The sequence below is a fragment of the Nerophis lumbriciformis genome, linkage group LG02 (genome assembly GCF_033978685.3).
Source record: "Nerophis lumbriciformis linkage group LG02, RoL_Nlum_v2.1, whole genome shotgun sequence".
Taxonomy (NCBI): domain Eukaryota; kingdom Metazoa; phylum Chordata; class Actinopteri; order Syngnathiformes; family Syngnathidae; genus Nerophis; species Nerophis lumbriciformis.
Window position 1 is genome coordinate 31,322,695 of NC_084549.2, and position 24,233 is coordinate 31,346,927.

The 24,233-nt window shown below is 39.9% G+C and overlaps 1 protein-coding gene across 4 annotated transcripts in view; it reads left to right on the forward strand.

The window, feature by feature from the left end:
* Window positions 1–23,781, forward strand: part of disc1 (DISC1 scaffold protein) — a 119,881-nt gene extending 96,100 nt beyond the window's left edge. The window contains exons 13-15 of one of the 4 annotated variants that reach the window (XR_009815288.1): window positions 10,451–10,577; window positions 14,761–15,101; window positions 23,021–23,781. Coding sequence is in view for 2 of the 4 variants with exons in the window: in XM_061960834.1 (XP_061816818.1) it covers window positions 10,451–10,577; window positions 14,761–14,930 (297 nt within the window). In the remaining 2 variants the exon portion in view is untranslated. Of the gene's footprint in view, window positions 1–10,450; window positions 10,578–14,760; window positions 16,480–23,020 lie in introns of those variants that run through there. The other 3 variants (XM_061960834.1, XM_061960847.1, XR_009815289.1) reach the window with 3 other exon arrangements.
* The last annotated feature ends 452 nt before the right edge of the window (window positions 23,782–24,233 follow it).

Consider the following 24,233-nt stretch of genomic DNA (forward strand, 5'->3'; position numbering starts at 1 on the left):
TCGAGACACCCACACATAAAATGTAACATAAATGGCGCATTTTGGCTGCACAATTAAACTTTATAAAATACCTGCCCATTTAAACGAGATCCAGTACAAGATCTTTATTAAACATTTACTTTGATAGCCATTATAATAATGTGTTGTTTTTTTCTTTAAGAGGGCCCAAGCAGCAAAAAGACAATACCATTTTTTGAAGGCCTTATTGTGCACAAAAACTCACCAATTTTTAGAAGCCTGTCCTGTTTGTTGGAAATATTTTAAGGGCCCTTAACCCAAACTTAAAGAAAGTTGGCTTACAAGCGCTACCTTTAAAATTAAAAAAATGATGCCCTTTGCCCCAGAGTCACATCCCTTCACGAAAATCTTTGGTGGCGTCTATCAAAACAAGACACACGTAAAAGTCTGAACAACCCATATTTGAAATTAAACTGGAAGTGGGCCATCTCGGTTTCCGATTTTTGCCTATGCCTTGGAATGTGGGTGTGGCATGGCGGCAAATTTTGGTCTGATGGCTCAGCACAAAACTTTCAACATTTATAACTCGGCTCCACAAATTCAGATCTTGATCAAAATTGGTACACATGACGATGACACCCTGAAGTGGTCAGTACCTATTGGTACCCATTCGTGGTGGGCGCACCCGAGCAGGGAAAACTGCTCCTCACCATCAACTTTCAAACTGCCATTACTTCACTTTAGATAATACAGTCCCTTTCCAAACTGATATTAGGCTAATGGGAACTGATCATGACAAGATATTGATATCGACACCAACATAGCCCCCTTGTGGTGGACATTTTTTTAACAGTCGCAACTTTCTTCCACGCGCGCCGATCTTCCTGGCATTTTTTGGTGGTGGGTGGAGGCATTGGGAAGAAGATGACTGCATGCGTCATGCTCGCCTGCCAACTGGCGTCAACCCTGAGTTGGTGATTGTAGTTATCTAATAGTGAAGAATTGCACTGCATCTTGCTGAGAGTCCTTCCAACTACTTTGAGAACCTCATAATAAATAAATACCTAGTGTGGACCGATCTGCCACATTTGATTTAGCTTATGGAAAAGTACGTTTTTGTAAAGGCATGAAGGTAAATCCGACTGTCACGCTTGTCTGAACTTTGCATTATTATGTAAAAAACAAGGTGCCACCTTGATCTTGATGCTGTGATGCTGTGGCTTTGTGGCAGAGCTGAATTCTTTGCCAAGAACGCTGTCTGACCTCTTTCTCCTTTCCATAATGACTTTAAGTAAATGATTTCCACTTAGCTGCTGCCAAGCTGCTGCCCCACCGCCACAATGGAGATTGATTGGTCTGCGTGTGTGTGTGTTTCAGCACTACTCAATTTCCTTCTAATGTCTTCTAATTGTTCTTTTCTCCTTTCAAGGTTCTTTTAGTACCATCCTCGTTCTGCTCCGTAGAGGCAAGCTAACAAAAAAAGTATTAGATGACCATTTGCTCTGATTTGATCCTCGTCTTACACACCCAAACTAAACACTTTTAATTATAAACAAAATGGTTTAGTAGAATTAGTGTAGTAGAAAGAAGAGCAGATGTTTATTGCATTTTACACTGTTGTTAAATCCACTTTACTTATTTAGGTTCTATCAGGAGTCACACCTTTTACAAGCCTTATTCCATGTTGTTACTGTACTGACATAAAATAAGGCAGCATTATTTTTTCAGATTCAGGTCATCTAATATTCTCCTGAGAGTCTCCCCAGAGTTACACATTTCTAAAATTGTGTTATTCAAAACCCGAATGTCAACTGCAGAGCTTTTTTGCCTGTCACTCACGCGCACCATTGACTTGGAAAGATGTAGAGTAGCCACAACAAAAAAAGTTGTTAGAAAGGAATGAGGCAAACGGAGGAGGAGTTATGATGCCAGTTTTAAAGTACCAGTAGAGTGGAAAAACAAGTTGCCTCCATATTGAAGCTTTTGTCATATGTATCTGATTTATGTCACCAAAAAATGTCTAAAGTCTGCGGATAATAGTATCAATCTCACAGAGATTCCGTTTTTTGAGAGATAATGAGGAAGCCAGTTAGGTGCTTGCGTGACGTCGCATTATGAACCACAGATCCCTTCATCACCAACAATGCTAATCAAGGAGACTTTGTGAGAGCCAACAACGATTACTTTTGGAAAAATTATGACCCAGGATCTTATATTTTTGAGCCCGAACACAAAGAGGATGAGCAGTATGTTTTAGAAGCTGACTGCTACCCAGCAGATGCAGTTTCATTGTGACACTATAGCATCCGCAGCATTGCGAGGTGCTAAACATACAAACTAACCATAACAAACCAAATTAAAACGAACACTTACTGTAATATTTCCACTCTTCCTGGGATGTTGATCGACGGGACGCTCACATCATTCCGTTCAGATGAAGAAATAATCACAATCCTCATGATGGTTAAAACAAAGTTCCTGCAGGAAGCGTCTTTTGGGTTCTAAAGTATTTTGCTATTTTTGAAACGTAAAAGTCGACCAGTCTGTCGGTCCATGGCAACAAATGGACACTACCAGGTGAGAGATGTATGAATTATAATCTAGAATTTTCTTTTAGCAAGTTTGAGACGAACTAGATGCAGCAGTCGGCTCAGTGTGTCAACAATAGCAACGTAAGCTAGCATTAGCTCACTGATATCAATGCACCATTAAAATGGTCTGTCTGCGTTGTAATAATAACAATATCACTCATATTTGGTTAATTTTCAGGTCATGACATGTAAATGGAGTATTGTTGTCACTTTCTGGGTGTTTTAAGAGAGAGTATAATGAGGGCAACAGAGGACCGTGATCTGTTGACTCAATTGTTGGCTATTTATTTACAATTTTGAATGCATAAAAAAGCCAAGCATATGTGTTCACTGCAAATAGTCAGTGTTCAAAAACAAGAAAAAAAAAAGAAAAATTAGGGGCATTTTACTTGAACTAAGCAAAATTATCTGCCAATAGAACCAGAACATTTGACTTGTCAAGACTTTCCAAAACAAGTAAAATTAGCTAACCTCAATGAACCCCAAAATACCTTAAAATAAGTATATTCTCACTAATAACAAGTGCACTTTTTATGATAGAAAAAAAAAAAAAAAAGACCTTTTTTCTCAATATGTTGAAAAATATTCTTAAATTATATATATATATATATATATATATATATATATATATATTTACAGCCCGGCCCCCGACCAAATTTTTTTTAATTGTAATTTTGAATAATTAATCTGAATGTGCATGAACTATTTCTGTTCAAAATTGTTAGAAATATCACATGTTAAATGTTTAAAAATTAACTGTCAGTTTGCTTTACTGTGCCAACTGTACTACTATATGAGTACGTATGTTCTATTGTTTCATTGAAAATAAAACAGCAAAGTCCATTTGGCTGTCATCTGTTTTAATTATGAGACACAATGGTGTCAAAGTTATTATTTTTTATTTCATGCTTGAAATAAGAAATTATTATTTAAAAAGAGTAGTTTTGTACTTGTGAGTGTTGATGACACAGCTTTGCAACAGTTGATATTCTAGTTTCAAGCATGTTTTACTCAATATAGGTCATAAAATCTCAGCAACAAGCTGTAATATCTTACTGAGATAATTTAGGACCAAAACACTTAAAACAAGTAAAACACTCTAACATAAAATCTGCTTAGTGAGAAGAATGATCTTATCAGACAGAATATAAGCAAATATCACCCTTATTTGAGATATTTAATCTTACTTAGATTTCAGTTTTTGCAGTGTTCTTGTCTTACATAAGAACTGATAAACACCACATCTCTTTCCAATTTGTGCGTATTTCCAGTATGACTGATCTGATAACATGGCCAGAGTGCAGAAGTGGCGTAGAATCTACGGAAATTGCCGGAAGGTATTGGGAGCGGAATATTCAAAATGGCTGACTGAATTTGTGGCATTTTGTGATGTTTAAACTGTGTTTTCACACACTTTATGTAGTGTAAATACAATTGGATATGGTTTAATGGATACAATGAAACACAGCATATAACATCTATTTGTTTTTCCACTCTATTTTTATTTTATGATGGTGGTGATCAATGAAGAAGAGTCGGCAAATAGCTAATAGTCGCTGAGAATTTTGATAATGAAATTTCATTGATAAAGATCAGCCGTCTTATATTTGGATGAATACGGTACATATGCAATAAACACAGTATGTCCTTCGTAATCAAAGTATATTTTATACTTTTACAGTTAGTTTTTTTATTTGCAAGCTGATTTCCTGCATTATAATTAACAGGCAATATTATAACATAAGACACTGGTGGTCCTGGGTTTGACTCTCAGCTTTGACATCTCCATGTGGAGTTTTCATGTATTTCCCTATGCTAGTATCCATAAACAGGCGCGTTTGGGTAATTGGAGACTCAACATTGCTCATAGTGTGAAAGTAAATGGTGTGCCCTGTCATTAGCTGGCAACCAGTCCAGGGTGTACCCCAAGTCTCGTCCAAAGTCATCTGGGATAGTTAGCTGCACACTTAAGCAAGTTTGTATTTGACCTTGTACAGTGGTACCTCGGTTTTCTTATGCCTCACTTTTCATTTGCCCTAGTTTTTGTATACTGTCTACGGCCAAACATTGCGTGAAACAAACAAACAACACATCCACGCATTAGTGACCCATACTCTGTGCTTTTTTTTTATTGAGCACGGCTGCAAGGAATGTTGGGAGTAGTAGCATTCTGCAAAGTCAGGACAGTGTGATGTGTTCTGCTGTAAAGTGCGATCTAGTGCTTGGGTGTGATTGCATGTTATGAAAGGTTGGACTTTGTGTTGTATTTTTCACGTTTTTGGTGTTTGTTTCCGTCTTCAGCGCTCCTTCCTCCTTTGTTTGCCGCTTCCTGTGAGAGCGCTGATTCTCCATACCTGTCTCCTGTTACAATTAGGGGGATTTATTGTACATGGGTGTTTCTGGACACTTCTCGCTGAGTGCACACCTTAGCGCTCTTTATACTTTGATTGTCTCCATGCTAGTTGCCTGACAGGTCCAAACACAGGGACCATCGCACCTGCACGTTGCCTGGTGTCCCTTTATCTTGGGGTCACGCCAACAACAGCCATGCAAGTTTGTGACAGTGAGCACAAAGATGTTGTCCATGCGTTCTGGAACATAACCGCAGTATGCATGCAAAACTATAACTATTGTCTATAAAATGTGTTCTGTTAATATTTTGGGTGTCTGAACAGATTAATCAGATTTGCATTATTTCTTATGGGAAATTTATTTTTGGAACGGATTACTCACAAAAGACATTGTGGAAGTAAGGTTGCTGTGTGATTGCACTGCATAGCGTTTGGCTGAACGACACCCCTGTGAGCCCAGCAGTTACACGTGCCTTTGACTCATAATTGGCTGTATGACTATGACAAGGCCTTTGTGCATCTGAGTATTGCATTTCTACATAATTTGATTATGCCTGCTTTGTTTACTCCGAGTCTCCTAACATTAGCACTAATGTACATCAAACTGCCACAATCAGTGTGAGTGCTGGCAACTCTCCCTTATGCAGTTTGACACGACACTGAAATCCCATTTGTCAAGAGCAAGAAAGATTGCATTGTATCGATCACAGTAACAACTCTTGATACATCTTCGTAAAAACTAAATGTTGCCAACAAAGCTATCAAGAATGTGCCGGTGTACGTTGAGCTTGTGGTTTTTGTATTGACTTTAAGGCAAGGCCCGGCTGGAGGCTGGGGTATAGAATCAATCAGCTCCACAAACATGGCACTCTTATCTGCTAAAGAAGCTGCTAACCTTTACAGCCTGAAAACAAACAGCTCAGTAATTCTTTCACTCGACCAGCTTTCCTTTTGTTGATGGAGGACATGAATCCCAACGTCACATGAAGTGAAGACGCACCAACACAAACAAGAACATAATGTTATCTTGAAGTCTTTATCTGTAATCGTTACCTGGACTGTTAATCTCACTCACTTTGGAGATGACAAGTCTATAGTGACACACCAGTGCCTCTGGCTTTGTTGGAGTTTGTACATTTGTGTTGCAGCGAGGCATCGTCGAAAAGGGAGTGCTTTCTTTTGCACAAGATACAATACAGACTCTCCTCTCATTGTCGTGGCACCTCTGAGCTGCAGGGAGTTGATATTTTCTGCCTGCAGCCATGAGTCAGATTTGACTTCTTGACAGGAACATAGGCAAGATGTGCGTGTGTGTGTGTGTATCTATACTCTTGTGTATGTGTGCGTTCTCCATGTCCAATAATTAGAAAGAAACTAGGACACGATGTCTTCAAAAGAGGCTGCTCTAATTATGGCTGGTTCCATTCACTCAATGCTCAAGTGCCGTACTACACTATGCTCTCCGACCAACTTGACTTTCCCATCATGCACTGCTGCTACATACCCGCAGCATGGCCAGGTCACCAGTAGTACATTGTCTTGATGTTTCCTGTTGTCCATATGACCATGGCATCTTGTCAATGGAGTACTAGGCAGTTTTTAGATGTCAGATTCTGTACTGTAAGGAGTAGGGATGTATACCAAGTACCGGTATATTTTGGTATCGGTTCCTAATTGGGTCGGTCCAGGAGGACCGTTAAGATTCTGGACAAATGATATGGCTAGCGGTATTTTTTTTTAATCCAGTTGACCGTCGTAATTATGACACACGCGTTCTGACACATTCATTCATTCAAGTGTCGCTGCAACGCCTACAAATTGATCTGATAGATTGTATGATGGTGATACATTTCAGGTCCATCACTGTGATCAGCTCTGAGCATACAGTATACAGTGCATCTGGAAAGTATTCACAGCGGATCACTTTTTCCACATTTTGTTACAGCCTAGTATGAAAATTAAATACATTCTTTTTTTAAATTCTACAGGCATTATGCCATAATGACAATGTGAAAAGGTTTTAGTTTTTTCTAAAATGTGCAAATTTATTAAAAATGAAAACAATTAAAAAACTCATGTACATAAGTATTCACAGCCTTTGCTCAATAGTTTGTTGATGAACCTTTGGCAGAAATTACATTGTAAGCAACAATGTACAGACACATCCTGGATGAAAAACAATGCTTCCCATCCAACCTAATGGAGCTTGAGAGGTGCTGCAAAGAGGAATGAGCGAAACTGTCCAAAGATAGGTGTGTCAAGCTTGTGGCATCGTATTCAAAAAGACTTGAGGCTGTGATTTCTGTCAAAGGTGCATCAAAAACGTATTGGGCAAAAGCTGTGAACCATATGCAGATTTCTTTTTTTTTTGTTTCTTTTTCTAGTAAATTTGCAATTTAAAATAATGTCACATTGTCATTATGAGGTGTTGTCTATAGAATTTTGAGGACAAAAATGAACTTATTTCATTTTGGAATAAGACTGTAACATAACAAAATGGGGAACAAGTGAAGCGCTGTGAAAACTTTCCAGATGCACTCTTCCTGGGCCACCTCTGTGCCGGCCACCTCAAACTTAAAAAAGAACTCCACAATACAGAGCCGAACAGTTTCTAAATCACTTCTACGTGTCAAGTGATATATTTATTTTGCAAATATGATGACTTCTTGTTGTCCAAAAGCTGCGTGAAAAACACTGCACTACTGCTATTGCTAGAAAGTTGTGCCCGCGAACACCAATATTCATTTGTAAGTTCATAACTTGACAGCTTCTAATACTACAGTTGGAGCATATAATAACTGGTGCTTCCTTGTGTGTGCTTTATTTTACTTGAAAGCATGTACATTCAAATGTATTTGTACATTGTTATGTTACTGTGCTTTTTCTTATTTAGTTTACTTTTTTATTTGATCAGAATATAAATAAAATGTTGAACTAATCCCTAATTTATTTGTTTTTTTTTCTTTCTCGATCTACAATCCCACATAGCTTAATGAGCTGAAATGTTCTGTTATGTTATGTTATGTTATTTTCATTTATTAATGGCCACAATCGTCCTCTAGCATATGGGAGTCACACAGCATTTGACCAACAGTCAAGTTAGATATAGTGCATGTAAACAATGACTTTGCGTACGCACGTAAAAAAAAACAAGATACTGACTTCATTTGGGAATCTTGAGTGATTTAGTGCATATAAACTGGAAACATACTGACTGTTGCTGCACACTTGCAAGTTTTGGACTTGGCTTAGGAAGCTGGCTGATCCAAAAATATGCAAATTAGGACCGGTTACTGTAAAAATGCCAGTTTGCTTCAGGGGTGCAAGGCAAGGAACCTCCAACTGTGCAGCCCTTCCGCATCAAGGCCGCTTTCTTTGTGGATGTCCAATTATGCATGCACTGTATATTTTTTTCGCTGGTCATGCTCGCATTCTCACAAGTTTGGTGGGTGAATGCTTTTTTGACACGCTGCTAATGCATGTGGGATCAAATCATACTGCATGAAATGATGTACCACTGTATTTGCATAAACAGTACATACAGTAGCATCAAGCCAACGCATTTCGAAAAGTAGAGCCTTACATTTAGGGTTAGGAATTGATAAGATTTTTCCGGTTCCGATTCCATTTTTAATTCTGCTAAATGATTCAGTTCCTTATCTGTTCTCATTGATTCTTACTTGAAAAGAAATAACAAAAAAGTGGATTAGCATCAATTTAGTTTAGTTTAGAGATAACATGACCTTACAAAGCCAAAAGTGAGGTTTTAAGAGGCACATATGTAGCATAATTGTTTAAAAAAAAATTAAAAAGTATATATATATATATATATATATATATAAGAAATAGTCTTCTGTAGAATCTAGCAAAATAAACTACACAAGAATGTAACATTTTAAAAACTTTTAAGAATCTTTGTCATCTCCCTAGAAAATATGCTGGTGGACCCAAAAAATTTGAGTATCGTGCAAAGGTTTCTTGACATAAGCTCATAACATGCAATACACATTCTTTCAAGTGTTCATTTGAGATAATTTTGATGAATATGGCTCACAGCTTTAGAAAACCTTGAATTGAAAATCTCAGAAATTGTGGGTTTTCTAAAACAGCAAGTCATGATCATCAAAATTATAATAAATAATGGCTTGACATACTGTATCTCACTTTGCATGTAATGAGTTATAATCACATATCAGTTTCACATTTGAAGTTGAATTGCTGACATGAATTAACTTTTACACAATATAAAAATTGTATGATTTTCACCTGTATAATGGAAATGACTGTGAAAATCTGGTTGAGGGAAAACATGCAACGTGTGTCTGACTACAATTGAACATTCACCTACCGAAATTAAGGAGCACTGTGGCAAATGGGTGCAAGCTTTTGAACACATACTTAGTCACTGCTCGGTGACATTCGTCCGTTCTGGCCTGAGTGTACTCTTCCCTGCCACGGTGAAAGGAGAGAAGTACCGACGACGTACTTACTGGCCGCCTTGGAGCCAGTCAGAATCTGTCTCTCGTCATGCTCATTTAAATAACAAGTCATTCATTTCAATTGAACAGGTAATAGCGCTAAAATTATAGGCGGTGTCAGCTAGCACCTGTTGTATTGACGCCAGATGACTGCTCCTGGGATGATCGGCATTATTCGAAAAATTGACATTCATTGATAGTAATTGCATGCTGTGTGTTCAAATGATTCAGTAATTTGCTCGTATGTACTCCTCTTGATAAAATAGCAACCTTGTTGCAATCTTTTCTTGTAAAATGTAGCCAAACTGGAGCGTTTACAGTAAGACGGGCTGTTCGACGTCACTTCGCAGGCTGAGTAATAAAGTTAAAGTCCCAATGATAGTCACACACACACTAGGTGTGGTGAAATTATCATCTGCATTTGACCCATCCCCATGTTCACCCCCTGGTAGGTGAGAGGAGCAGTGAGCAGCAGCAGTGGCCACGCTCGGGAATCATTTGGTGATTTAACCCCCAATTCCAACCCTTGATGCTGAGTGCCAAGCAGTGCGGCAATGGGTCCCATTTTTATATTATCCCATTGGTATGACTCGGCCGGGGTTTGAACTCACGACCTTCCAGTCTCCGGGCGGACACTCTAACCACAAGGCCACTGAGCTTGACTGGTTTTCTTAAGACGGTGCCGACACGAGTAACAAAAGAATATAAAAAAAATATGGCACTGCCTGATTTTACGCGAATAGATACCAGGTAATACCGACAAACTTCAGTCGGTACCTACAGAGTACCGAATTCAGTACCCACCCCTATCTTGTTTATTATCAAAGTGCTGGCATTTGCAACTTTGCTTGGTCCAATGGTATGTTATTTTCTGAGAGGTTGGCGAAAATATTTGTGAACTTTCGAATCATTCGTGTACAAAAACTAGGGTCCCATTTTATTGATAAACAACATATGTCATGTTTGCTAAGTACAGTTCAAGTGAAGAAATATACAGTGTTAATGGAATTATCATCAAAATAGTGGCATGAAGTCCAAAATGTTGTCTTCTCCCATTGTTGTCTCCACTCAGCAGGACGTGTCCAGTGATGATGAAGCAGCAGACCTGGCAGAGCGCTGTGAGCTGATCGGTGACAGACTAATGACCTTGGAGGATGACTTACAGACGGCCATACTGAACCGGGATCAGGCCCTGACTGATATCCTTTCACTCTCCATGGAGACAGATATTTAAAAGGCTTCTGTTTCTCTGCATTCGTCTTTGACTCGTTTTTTGGAGGCTTACCAACTCCCGTATCCAGAATGTCAGGGCAAAGCAAATGTTAGCACTGTGGTACTTTGAGGTACAGAATAAATAGCTCAATGCTGTCTTATCTGACATTTAGGGAAAGTAAGGCTGAGCGGGGATCAGAGGGTTTCTCCTGACAGGTAGGATGTGGCACCTGGAAAATTAAATGGTAAGAGCAAGGTTATTGGAGGGTCTGTGACCATTCACGGGTGCTGAGATGAGAGTCGGCAGACAGGGGCAGCTCTGTGGCAAGTAGAGGAATGTCACTGTAATGACTGGAATGCCGTCATACCTTCAGGTCTGTCTTTTTGCTAACCCCTGCCTCAACCCCTCCACCTGTTCTCGCTTGGTTCAGAAGAAATCATAATATCCATGATAATGAGTCACAAAGAAGCTGATTACAGGTCACAATTCTTCATTTGCCGTTCTAATTAGAACGCTGATTGGATGTAGATTAGTTTGTTTTTTGGTCATTCTCCCTACAAAAGAAAAATTGACAGTCCAACAATGCAATGAAATGATTTGCTATCTGGTTTCTGGAAAGCCCTCATGCCTTTACTTGGGACACAAAGCACCAGAAAATAAATCATTGTTAACCATAAGGGGCTGTAGTCTTGGCAAGATGTCAGCTTGGCCCTACGTTCTGTACCTTTTCTGTTTCAGTACCATTCCTCTTTGCTTTTTTGGGAGTGTATATGTACTCGTGCAAAAAGCAGCGTGGACACTTGAGGTCACTGAGGAAGCAGGACAATATTGTTATTTGCTTGGAGAAATTGAACAGGAACCAAACACAGGATGATGCTACAGTTGCCATAGGAACTGGAAGATCAAAACTTCAGCCTGTCTGGAGCTTAATTGAGTTGTTATCTCTACAATGAGATGTGAGCACAGACAGAAAATAATATTTTTAAATGTATTCTCCACCATTTTTGGTGTGTGTGTGTCCTTTCTCGAGTCTCTTTGTAGAAGACATTAGGCTGTACTTGACTTAGGTTAATTAATCACACTAACGTAGTAATGGGCTTTTAAACGGTGTTTTTTAAGTACGTTTTTTTGTGGTGTTCTCTATGTTTCAGGAGTTCTGTAGGTTTTCTCAACTTTTAGGATGTTGGGCAATTAGCTGATTAACATCAATGCAAAGGTTTGCTTGATGACGGACAGGTCTCCATCAGGATTGAATGACCTTCTAAAAGCGGAATTGCACTTTTTTTTTTTTTAATATTGTCCATTGTCCATAATCCTTGAGACAGGAACAGACAAGTTTTTCCATTTTTGTGCTTTCTAAATATTGAAAAATGCTAGTACGAGAGGGTTAACAAAGCAGGTAATTGGTATTAATCTATTCCGCTTAAAAAGTGCACAAAAAAACAGAAAAAACGCCAAAAATACTCAATTTACATGCTGTGACCTGCATACTAACCACGCTATTGCGACATTGTTATTGTAAGAGCTAACCCTGAGGAACTACTTTTCTGGTGTCGTGAGACATCACCTTTTAGCTACTAGCTATCTTTATCCGTCAATAACGTTGATTACGACCATCACAAAATAAAGAAGGAGCAAGAGCTTCTGCTGCTGAATTGATTTTGAGTTTGTAAAAGCATCAACAAATGGAACGCAAGATAAGACCATTGCAGCATCACGACGGAGCATTTTTTTATCTGTTAAGTGAGGAATATTCTGAATGTAACAGCTCAAAGAGAGCACAAGTGCTGAAAGATACAACCATCTCATCAGTCCGCATCCCAGTGAGAGCAGGCATAGTAAGTCACCATTTTATGTTCTTCTGTTCTTAAAGGCCCTCATTAAATCTCACACAGAAAGCGCTCTCTTTGCTATTGTTGTTGACATTGATTTCACAGGTCCCATAGCAACAAACCTGTGAAAGAAGTTACGGTAATGTTTAAAATGAGTAAAATACTGTATATATTATATGGTATCATGAGTGTACCTGTTACTACTTTACATACATTTTTACAGCATATACATAAGCCATTATTGGATGTTTTTGGATGTTTTTGTAGGCAGAATAGATCATATTCCCATTACTTGCATTGTTAGTTGCCTCATGCAAGCAGTATTTCACTATGTAGAATGCACAGGAAAGAGAAAGACATATGTGTTCTTGTCTCACATAAGAATCGTGGATGATTGACAAAATTCCCCAAAAAGTGCAGTTCCCCTTTAAGGCTGTGTACCAAATGTATTCATGAAAATGTGAAAAGTAAATAAACGCAGAAGTCACACGGTGTGCCAGTTATAGACCAAATTCACTATGGCTTACATTTACTGTCTGAAGAACAACTTGGAGTACAGAAATAATTGTTTCCAAGCCAAAGCTCAGCAGGACACGTAAGACCTTTGCGTGAGTAAATAAGTAAATTACCATATCCATGTGTGTTTTGTGTTTGTACAAGAGGGTTCACTCTGTGCATCACTCTCAGCACCTTATTCAATAGACATAAATGGAGTAAACCCTCTTGTCAGTCATCCACAATCTTTTTTTTGATGGGTGAAGGCGTGACCGCTAGCTTACACACACAGGACACGCATGGACAAAGTGACCGCAAAGTAATGAAAATTAAGAGGAAAAAATAAATCGGTGATGGAATATTTTGGCTTCAAACTGAATGAGCAATATGAGCCCATCAACACGGTAGAACGAGCTAGTGTGCCGAATTTGTTGGAAAATGATGGCAACAAAAAGCAACACAACAAACTACCTGACCCAGTGTTTGCAACTGGGGAAAAAACTTCACATTTATACTAACATATTGTGAACGACTCTTGCTGTCGTCCGGGTTCGCAGGACCACCAAGGAAGGACATTCTGGTGAGCATGGTTGACTTTATTTTATTTTTCAATAAAACCTCAGTCTCGGGTCGGATCGCTTTCCAGCTCCTTCCTCTTCCACTGCTCGTTCTCCCAGTCGCTTTTCAGCCGGCCGCGTCTTCTGTGTCTCGCTCTCGGTCGCTTCCGCTCTGCATCCACTGCTAGCTCTCCAACTACTTCTCCCCCGTCGTTCTCGGCTGTCACGCTTTTACACCCTGAGCGGGGATTACTCAATTGCCTCCAGGTGCGCGATCCACGCACCTGATCTCGTTTGCGGCGTCGAACCCGGCGCGCCCTGCCTCGCTGCTCGCACGCCGTCCACGCCTCCTCGCCGCCATCTTGGAGTGGGCTCCGGTGTGCCCTGCCTCGCTGTTGGTCTGCCGGCCCCGCCTCCCCACACATATATTGAGGAGATAACATTTTATTTTTATTGTTTACTTTTTTAGAATAATTAAACGTTATTGACCTTTCACTAAACAACGGTAAAAAAATAATGAGAAATCAGAGTTAATTGCATTTGAAAGGAATCTTGCATTATTATTATTATTATTTTGGTCTAAAACTAATGCTGACAATAATATTGTTTATCGTCAATAAATCGGTTGTTGTTGGTGTTGCTGCAGTGACAATTGATAACAGAGGAGATGAATAGCTAAAGTTGGAGTACCGTTATATTAGCGCAGTAAATTAAAACTGAATGAGAAATAGAAGAAAATAATTTGGTGGTTAGTTTATGTTTCGAGCAAATTCACCGTCCCATTTGGACTGTGCTGCTTTCAAGCCCTCTGCAAGACCTGGCCTGTTTTAAATGGCTCTTCAATTATGGATGGTAACAATCTGTGTCCATTCAAACAGTGAAACGAGCCATCGGGTTCCATCTGCCGTCAAAACCGCCCCTTTGATTTGACACTTCAGCCGGACACTGGCTGCCTTGATTTGGGTCTCTAAGCGGGTTAAACAAGTCCTCTGTGGCCATAGCCTCAATCGCGTCTCATTGATGTCTTGTGAATAATGCAGCTGTGCGGTCGTTCTGCGTAGGTCCTGCCGCCCAGCACCACTGATGAAATCATAAATAGTGGATCGCTCCAATTCACTCCTCAAGTGCACTCGGCTAAATCGAATACGGCGTCATGATGTGTCCTACTAATCAGCCTGCTGGACGAACTGGTCTTGGATGACGTCCCCAGGTCATTGATATCACTTCTTATGTTGTCATTTTATTTTCAACTTGTGTGGGTTTTATTCCTTAACTCACGCCGCACAGTCGCTGGAGAGACAAGTTCAGGAAGTTAAAGCCACTTTACAAAACATGCTCGTCCTGCTCAAAGAGGAAGTCAAAGAGGACTCCAACGAAGACGACCCTGTAGAAAATGGGATTTTTGAGGAGGACGAGGAGGAGGACCAGTACTTCAGTGACAGCTGGGACATTTGAAGCCTGTTGTGTTTTATGAGCACTCACACTCCTGACCTCCACTCTCCAGTGGAAGTGACCCTTCTTCCACTTACTGCAAAGCATCAGGCCAAGCTTTTTACAAGCGGCCCCCCGTGGAACTGTTCAAAGTCTCCAGTTGTTCAAACAAGGGTTTAAAACACAGGAGATACAGTAAGTGCCTTCAGGTCTTTCTTGCTACGTTTGTCAGTTAAGTTCAATCAATCTACGAAAGTCAGTATTATCCTCCTGAGAGCCAGCGTTGGATTTCGTGGAACAGTTTTCTGCTCAGTGGCCTTGTGGTTAGAGTGTCCGCCCTGAGATAGGTAGGTTGTGATTTCAAACCCTGGCCGAGTCATACCAAAGACTATAAAAATGGGACCTATTACCTCCCTGCTTGGCACTCAGCATCAAGGGTTGGAATTGGGGGTTAAATCACCAAAATGATTCCTGAGCGCGGCCAACGCTGCTGCTCACTGCTCCCCTCACCTCCCAGGGGGTGGAACAAGGGGATGGGTCAAATGCAGAGGCTAATTTCACCACACCTAGTGTGTGTGTGACTATCAGTGGTACTTTAACTTTAACAGAGCTATTTTTTTTTAACTCTGACAAAAGAAATGGACCAACTTCAAGTCCACTGCAAATGACGCTGGTTCTCAGGAAGTTATGTCAACAATTATACTAACAAAGCTCAGTGACCAAAACAGAAAATGTACACTGAACCCCAAAATGAGCACAACATTTTTCTTTGACTTTTTGTGGGACCAAAAATAACATTTTACTAGGGATGCACAATTATTTTTTTCTCAAGCCGATACCGATATTAATAACCCGCTTCTCTATACCAATAACTTATTTATACTGTGGAACCTCGATTCACAAACTTACTTGATTCTTTAACATGGTTCGTAAACTGAAGTTTGTACAGTGAAGCAGAGTTCCCCAAAGGAATCAACGTGAACATGAGTAATTTGTCCTAGCCTGGACAAAAGTCCCTATTTTAATAAAAAAAACTGAATACTCTGAAGACACTTCATGTATAAATATACTATACATAATTATCAAACCAACATAAGGTGGCTGTAATTAAGGTCCGATGTGGCATCTTTTTCGGTCTCATCACAATTAAAGACTCACTGTGGAACAAATTCCCCCTTCGCTGATAAAATCCTCGAACTGAAGGTTCCGCAAGCCGGAGGCTATCTAGTTCAAACGCTAGCTCAAAGCAGTTGCCAAGCAACTCAAAGCTATACAGCCAGACTGAGAGTTTGGACACGTTCAAAGCGTTTCTGATCACACAAAGTGATCTCTCAGACAGGCTGACACAGCTCTGACCGCCGCAAGGTACGACAATTGTGGGAGTAAGCAGGTCAGAAGTGTCGCTTGCCGACAAAGCTCTTGGAAATGGCCGCGCCCTTGTGTACAGGATGTAAACAGGATGTGAGGTAGGGCCTCCTTAAAGGGGAACATTATCACAATTTCAGAATTGTTAAAACCATTAAAAATCAGTTCCCAGTGGCTTATTATATTTTTCGAAGTTTTTTTCAAAATTGTACCCATCACGCAATATCCCTAAAAAAAGCTTCAAAGTGCCTGATTTTAACCATCGTTATATACACCCGTCCATTTTCTTGTGACGTCACATAGTGAAGCCAACACAAACAAACATGGCGGAAAGAACAGCAAGCTATAGCGACATTAGCTCGGATTCAGACTCGGATTTCAGCGGCTTAAGCGATTCAACAGATTACGAATGTATTGAAACGGATGGTTGTAGTGTGGAGGCAGGTAGCGAAAACGAAATTGAAGAAGAAACTGAAGCTATTGAGCCATATCGGTTTGAACCGTATGCAAGCGAAACCGACGAAAACGACACGACAGCCAGCGACACGGGAGAAAGCGAGGACGAATTCGGCGATCGCCTTCTAACCAACGATTGGTATGTGTTTCTTTGGCATTAAAAGAAACTAACAACTATGAACTAGGTTTACAGCATATGAAATACATTTGGCAACAACATGCACTTTGAGAGTGCAGACAGCCCAATTTTCATCAATTAATATATTCTGTAGACATACCCTCATGTCAGCAGGCCAGGGAAGCTAGGGTCGATATTCTTCTCTTGATTATCTTGGGACGGTGTGAGCCAAGACATCCAGGGGGTTTAGCTCGCTCGTCTGCGGGAACAAACTGCCGCCATTGCTTGCCGTGCTAGCGAGGTCCTTTGTCCCTGAATTGCTCACACACTCTGGCAGATTCAATGGGGGTCTGGCGGCAGATTTCTTTGACTTTATCGTTGGAAATGCATCTGCTTGGAGTGTCGCAGGATATCCACACATTCTTGCCATCTCTGTCGTAGCATAGCTTTCGTCGGTAAAGTGTGCGGAACAAACGTCTTGCCACTTTCGCATCTTTGGGCCACTGGTGCAACTTGAATCCGTCCCTGTTCGTGTTGTTACACCCTCCGACAACACACCGACGAGGCATGATGTCTCCAAGGTACGGAAAACAGTCGAAAAAACGGAAAATAACAGAGCTGTTTTGACGTGGTGTTTGAGAAAATGGCGGATTGCTTCCCGATGCGACGTCACGTTGTGACGTCATCGCTCCGAGAGCGAATATTTAATTCGCCAAAATTCACCCATTTAGAGTTCGGAAATCGGTTAAAAAAATATATGGTCTTTTTTCTGCAACATCAAGGTATATATTGACGCTTACATAGGTCTGGTGATAATGTTCCCCTTTAAAATACAGGAAGTGAAGTCATCCAAATAGCAGCCCACGATGGTTTCAAGCGACATGCAAAATAAATGAATGAATGAAGCGTTCGTACACTGACACTTAGTTCGCACACAGAGACATATTTGGCACGATGTAAACATTGTAAACTGAAAAGGTTGCAAATAGTGGCGTTCGTAAATCGAAGTTCCATTGTATCTATTATGTTTTACATTTAGTGGTAACTGCAGTTTGTGATAACATCTGATGTGTTGAAGCGTGATGTTTTTTTCCGTCCTTACGGAATGTTCGCAGAAGTGAAGTGAAGTGAATTATATTTATATAGCGCTTTTCTCTAGTGACTCAAAGCGCTTTTACATAGTGAAAACCCAATATCAAAGTTACATTTAAACCAGTGTGGGTGGCACTGGGAGCAGGTGGGTAAAGTGTCTTGCCCAAGGACACAACGGCAGTGACTAGGATGGCGAAACTGCAACCCTCAGGTTGATGGCACGGCCACTCTACCAACCGAGCTATACCGCCCCTATATTAGTTATTCGCTCCAGAACATTTGGAGCGAATATCAATCAGTCAATCAATCAATCAATCAATGTTTATTTATATAGCCCTAAATCACAAGTGTCTCAAAGGGCTGCACAAGCCACAACGACATCCTCGGTACAAAGCCCAGAATAACACGCACAATGTCTTCCTCTTGAAAAGGGAGAAACCATGTTTGTTAAGAGTGAGCTCAGGGAAGGTTGACAGCACAAGCAGGAGGAAGGGAGCGCTTAATTTGCTCACCCTAACCACCTACGGTAGAGTATGGGTAATCTCGTCTCATTGGATTTTGGATTTTATTTTTTCGGAGCTATTTTCAATCTCGTCGGATTTATTGGTATGAAGTCATAGTTCCTCATATTTATTGTGCACCCATAGTGTTTACATCCTGTGGATTTTTATATGCATTTTTAAATTAATGTCATTTTGTGTGCTTGGTGCTAACTTAAACACTATTGTTTCCATGTGAAAATGCAACATTTGTGTTCTGTGGCTGAAGGATAACATTGGAAAGGAGTATTAGGACCACAATTAAAAAGAAAAAATACAATTAAAAAAGTAATTTACTGATAAGAATTAAGTTGTAATATTACAAGAGGAAAACGTATTTCGTCAAAATGTTTTTGATTAAATGTCTATATCCTGCATGCAAAATATAAATGCAAGAGTTTGAGTCAGTACAGCAGTTTCTCGTCTCTCAGCTGTATATCTTTTAGCTAATCTCTATATATTGTATTGCTTAAAAGTCAACAAACCAGTTAAGTTAGTCTAAGTTTGTACTGTAACTTGACAAGATCCCAAAACATTTCTCGGACGCTTTATGTTATGTATTTTTTCTTTTTTGTCATACAAATGTTTATTTTTACACTTAATCATTTCATCCCTGTAAAATTTAGAGGTTTTTTTTAACGTGGTAATATCACTTTAAAAATTCAAAAAATAAAAGTTTATTCTAAAGTCGGATTTTTAAACTCTATTCTTATTACGGCCTGTATTGGTCTCGACGCCAAATGTAGAGACGTCAGGCATAGCGCAAGTAAAACATATATTTAATGTCGAAACACAAAGGAATAGTGCAGCAGGGAAGTGCACAGGAAGCATAAAGACTTGAAAATGAGACCGATCAGACTGGCATATAAAGCATCCTGGTTACAAATCAGGGACAACAGGTGAGGAAGCCAGCGTCCAGACAGGAGAAATATTAAACTAGATCCAATTGCAGGACGCAGACACTTTAAGCCAGGGGTCGGCAACCCAAAACATGGAAAGAGCCATATTGGACCAAAAATACAAAAAACCTAATCTGTCTGGAGCCGCAAAAAATTAAGAGCCGTATATAAGTCTTATAAAGAAGTAAATGTCTGTATTAGCTATAATAGCCTACTATCAAAATGACTATGTGTCGCAGGCTGAAGCAAATCTTCGTTGACAGAAATGTTGAAATGTAATACTTATTCCACACATTTTTACAACATTAGAAACCATTAGTAAATCAGAGGTTACTCCGAAGGTGAGATAACTCCTGGAAATGACTGGCTTTTAATGGCCAAAGGTATAGATGTGTGTGTCCAAGTTAAAGAAAATAGCAGGCTGTCTTCTTCTAATGGATTTATTACAATATTTGGCAAGCTGGGTAGTGTTTGCTGTGGTCTGGAACAACATGGTGCACAAAAAACTATCTGAAATTCAGCCAGTATTACATACAGATAATGTGTCATGAGACATGCAAAACTAAATTATATACAAAGAGGATACAAATAAAGTTAATTAAATGAGCTCAAATATACCTACGAATGAGGCATAATGATACAATATGTACATACAGCTAGCCTAAATAGCATGTTAGCATTGATTAGCTTGCAGTCATATACTGACCAAATATGCCTGATTAGGACTCCACACAAGTCAATAACATCAACAAAGCTCACATATGTGCATTCACGCACAGCATGAAACGTTTGGTGGACAAAATGAGACGAAGAAGGAGTGGAAGATTTTACATGTAAACAAACTATTGTGTTTGTTTGTATTTTCCCCCTCATCTTTTTCTATTTTCAATCCTTTTTTAAAAATGCTCCAGGGAACCACTAGGGCGGCACTCAAGAGCCGCGGGTTGCTGAGCCTCGCTTTAAGTGAACGCCACAGTGACGACAACAGAAGTGAATCACGCTGACATGGCAAGAAAATATTTTCATCGCAAACATTTTGATCTATTCAATTAATTAATGCAAACAAAAGGTAATGTTAGGGTTAGGGGTTAATATGTATCTTTATTGTAGTTGCTATATTGTTAGGTGCGCAAAGACCGGTACAGCATTTTTTTTGTTTTTGTTCATTGCATACAGACAGCCAAACACGCAACAACCATAAGCTGTTTATCAACCATATTTCATCAAAGTTTGGTTAAAATACATTTAGCATAGTCACATGCATATATTGACCAGCTTGGGTCACGTTACAAATGTCCAGTGTTGTCCATTCCTGTGTTGTCGCCACCACTGTGGGTGTTCCTTTACAGGTGCGTTCCCTTACAGTGTCTGCGTCCAGTAGTTGGACCCTTCTCGAAATATTGGCAGAAATGAGGCAGACAGGAAATGAAACCATAATAAGAGTGCTGGATAGGAAATAAAACAAAATACAGGAACATAAGAAAACAATGTCCAAACCTTTCATGACAATCATGACAATTCTCATTAAAGGGGAACATTATCACCAGACCTATGTAAGCGTCAATATATACCTTGATGTTGCAGAAAAAAGACCATATATTTTTTTTAACCGATTTCCGAACTCTAAATGGGTGAATTTTGGCGAATTAAATGCCTTTCTAATATTCGCTCTCGGAGCGGGAAGCAATCCGCCATTTTCTCAAACACTGAGTCAAATCAGCTCTGTTATTTTCCGTTTTTTCGACTGTTTTCCGTACCTTGGAGACATCATGCCTCGTCGGTGTGTTGTCGGAGGGTGTAACAACACGAACAGGGACGGATTCAAGTTGCACCAGTGGCCCAAAGATGCGAAAGTGGCAAGAAATTGGACGTTTGTTCCGCACACTTTACCGACGAAAGCTATGCTACGACAGAGATGGCAAGAATGTGTGGATATCCTACGACACTCAAAGCAGATGCATTTCCAACGATAAAGTCAAAGAAATCTGCCGCCAGACCCCCATTGAATCTGCCGGAGTGTGTGAGAAATTCAGGGACACAGGACCTTGGTGGCACGGCAAGCAATGGCGGCAGTTTGTTCCCGCAGACGAGCGAGCTAAACCCCCTATCGACCTTAGCTTCCCTGGCCTGCTGACATCAACTCCAAAACTGGACAGATCAGCTTTCAGGAAAAGAGCGCGGATGAGGGTATGTCTACAGAATATATTAATTGATGAAAATTGGGCTGTCTGCATTCTCAAAGTGCATGTTGTTGCCAAATGTATTTCATATGCTGTAAACCTAGTTCATAGTTGTTAGTTTCTTTTAATGCCAAACAAACACATACCAATCGTTGGTTAGAAGGCGATCGCCGAATCCGTCCTCGCTTTCTCCCGTGTCACTGGCTGTCGTGTCGTTTTCGTCGGTTTCGCTTGCATACGGTTCAAACCGATATGGCTCAATAGCTTCAGTTTCTTCTTCAATTTCGTTTTCGCTACCAGCCTCCACACTACAACCATCCGTTTCAATACATTCGTAATCTGTTGAATCGCTTAAGCCGCTGAAATCCGAGTCTGAATCCGAGCTAATGTCGCTAGAGCTTGCTGTTCTTTCTGCCATGTTTGTCTGTGTTGGCTTCACTATGTGACGTCACAGGAAAATGGACGGGTGTTTATAACGATGGTTAAAATCAGGCACTTTGAAGCTTTTTTTAGGGATATTGCGTGATGGGTACAATTTTGAAAAAAACTTCGAAAAATATAATAAGCCACTGGGAACTGATTTTTAATGGTTTTAACAATTCTGAAATTGTGATAATGTTCCCCTTTAAGGTAAAACTTTTTATGAGTTGTTTGGATACAATTACTTCTTTCACATAAAGTTCAGATTTTTTTTTTGTTCTAATACTCTTTTTATCTCGTGTAATTTGGATTTTTTTTCCCTCCTAATTTTACAACTTAATCTTAAATTATGAGTTTTCTCTTATAATATATTTTTGAGAAGAATTGATGCTATTACCCCTTTTTTATCTTTTTACATTCTAATTTCTTATCATAATTTAAAAAAAAATATTCTTGAAATATTATGACTTTTTTATAGTATCTTTTTCTTTTCAGTGAGTCCCTAATACTCCTATAAAATAACTTGATGCTTTAAAAAAAAAAAAAAAAAAGTAAAACTTGCACGTGTATTAAGCAAATTAGAAGGATAAAATATCAGTTGGCACAACAAAAGGTGTGCAACTGCTGTTTGCACAAACATGCATGAATCGTGTTCGTTCCTAACGTTGTATTATCTTATTTTTTCACGGGCTGTACAATCCTGTATTTCCTATTTATTGCTTATCGTGTGTCACTAATTACAGTATGTGCCTGATGATGAGTCCTGCTGTTTTCTTGTTGTCGCCACTTTAGCGATGGCCCCTCATGGCGAATGTGCGGGCATTCTTCCAGGCGAGCGGGGGCAGTGTTGACATGTCGCAGCTATCAATGCTCTAATAAAGGTCCTCCAGTGAGGTCTGCAGGGGATACAAGCTTCTTTTGTTATCTCACCTCGGCAGCAGCCGTGTGGCTAATTGGAAGACAAACGGCCTGGCGGAGGGCGTGTGGCGGTGAAGGTGGAGTGTGCTTGCTTTGTCTCCATCTGATGCAGCTTTGTGTGTTGTAGTGGGCCAGGCGGCTGCATCCTCACAGGCGTGTGCAGTCCTGGCGAGTGAACACAGCTGAGTGCTCAGGCAGCCTTTTTTCCACAGCAGCACAATGCCTCTTTCGCGCACTGCTGACAGGTTGAAAAGCACCTTCCTGGCCAGAAGACTCCACCATCTATCAGCTCGAGGCAACGTACTGTACAGTAGGAGCCTGGCACACACACACTCACACTTTTCTCCCCCCAAAACTCCCACCACATAATTGAATCCGTTGTGGCACCACGCTGCGTGCCATTGGACTCGTGAAATTGCTGATGATAAAATTCCAGATGGTTTGCAGCCGATATGTAAAGCAACACAAAGTGTGTTCTCATTTGGGATGAAATTGCTTGTCAGATACATCACTGGACATTTCTTTAAGTACACCTAAGAGGATCTGATATTTGAACTGCAGCAAAAAAAAAAAAAATTTTGATAGAGAGGAACATTAGTGAAATGTGCTCACAAACACTCTGAAAATGTAGACATTTTTATTTATAAAATAAATATAAATAAATGGCCGCCCATGGCTAAATATCAATCAATCAAACAATCAAAGTTTAATTATATAGCCCTTAATCACAAGTGTCTCAAAGGGCTGCACAAGCAAAAAAAACTCAACCCAATGGGATGACAATGGGAAACCTTGGAGGGGACCACAGATGTGGGGATGTTGCGGTTAGTAGTATTCTATCTTTATTTGTAGTTATTTATACTTTCTGAATAAATCTGATATTATTCATCAGTTTACTCATTGGTGTTAATTTTCCATCTATCAAGTTAAAAGAAATAATATCAAAATCAAATTACAGGATGTTATTCATGTAGTTTGCTCAGTTTTCTCATTTTTCTTGATGTACTAACAGCAAGTGGTTTATTTTTTTTTTTTTTACATATGTAGCATCATCTACAGAAACAAATAATTGTTATTGCAACATCTAGTAGACACATTTAGAACAGCAGTTTCTTTCATTAAAAAATTTCGGCTCATTTTTATACTTCGCAATCTCATCCCACGGGCCAGATAAAACCTGTTTGCGGGCCTGATCCGGCCCGTGGGCCGTACGTTTGACACTCCTGATCTAGTCAATAGTGTGAGAGTCCAGTCCACAGTGGGGCCAGCAGGGGATCATCTTGAGTGGAGACAAGTCAGCAGCGCAGCGACGTCCCCAACTGATGCACAGAGGAGTGGCC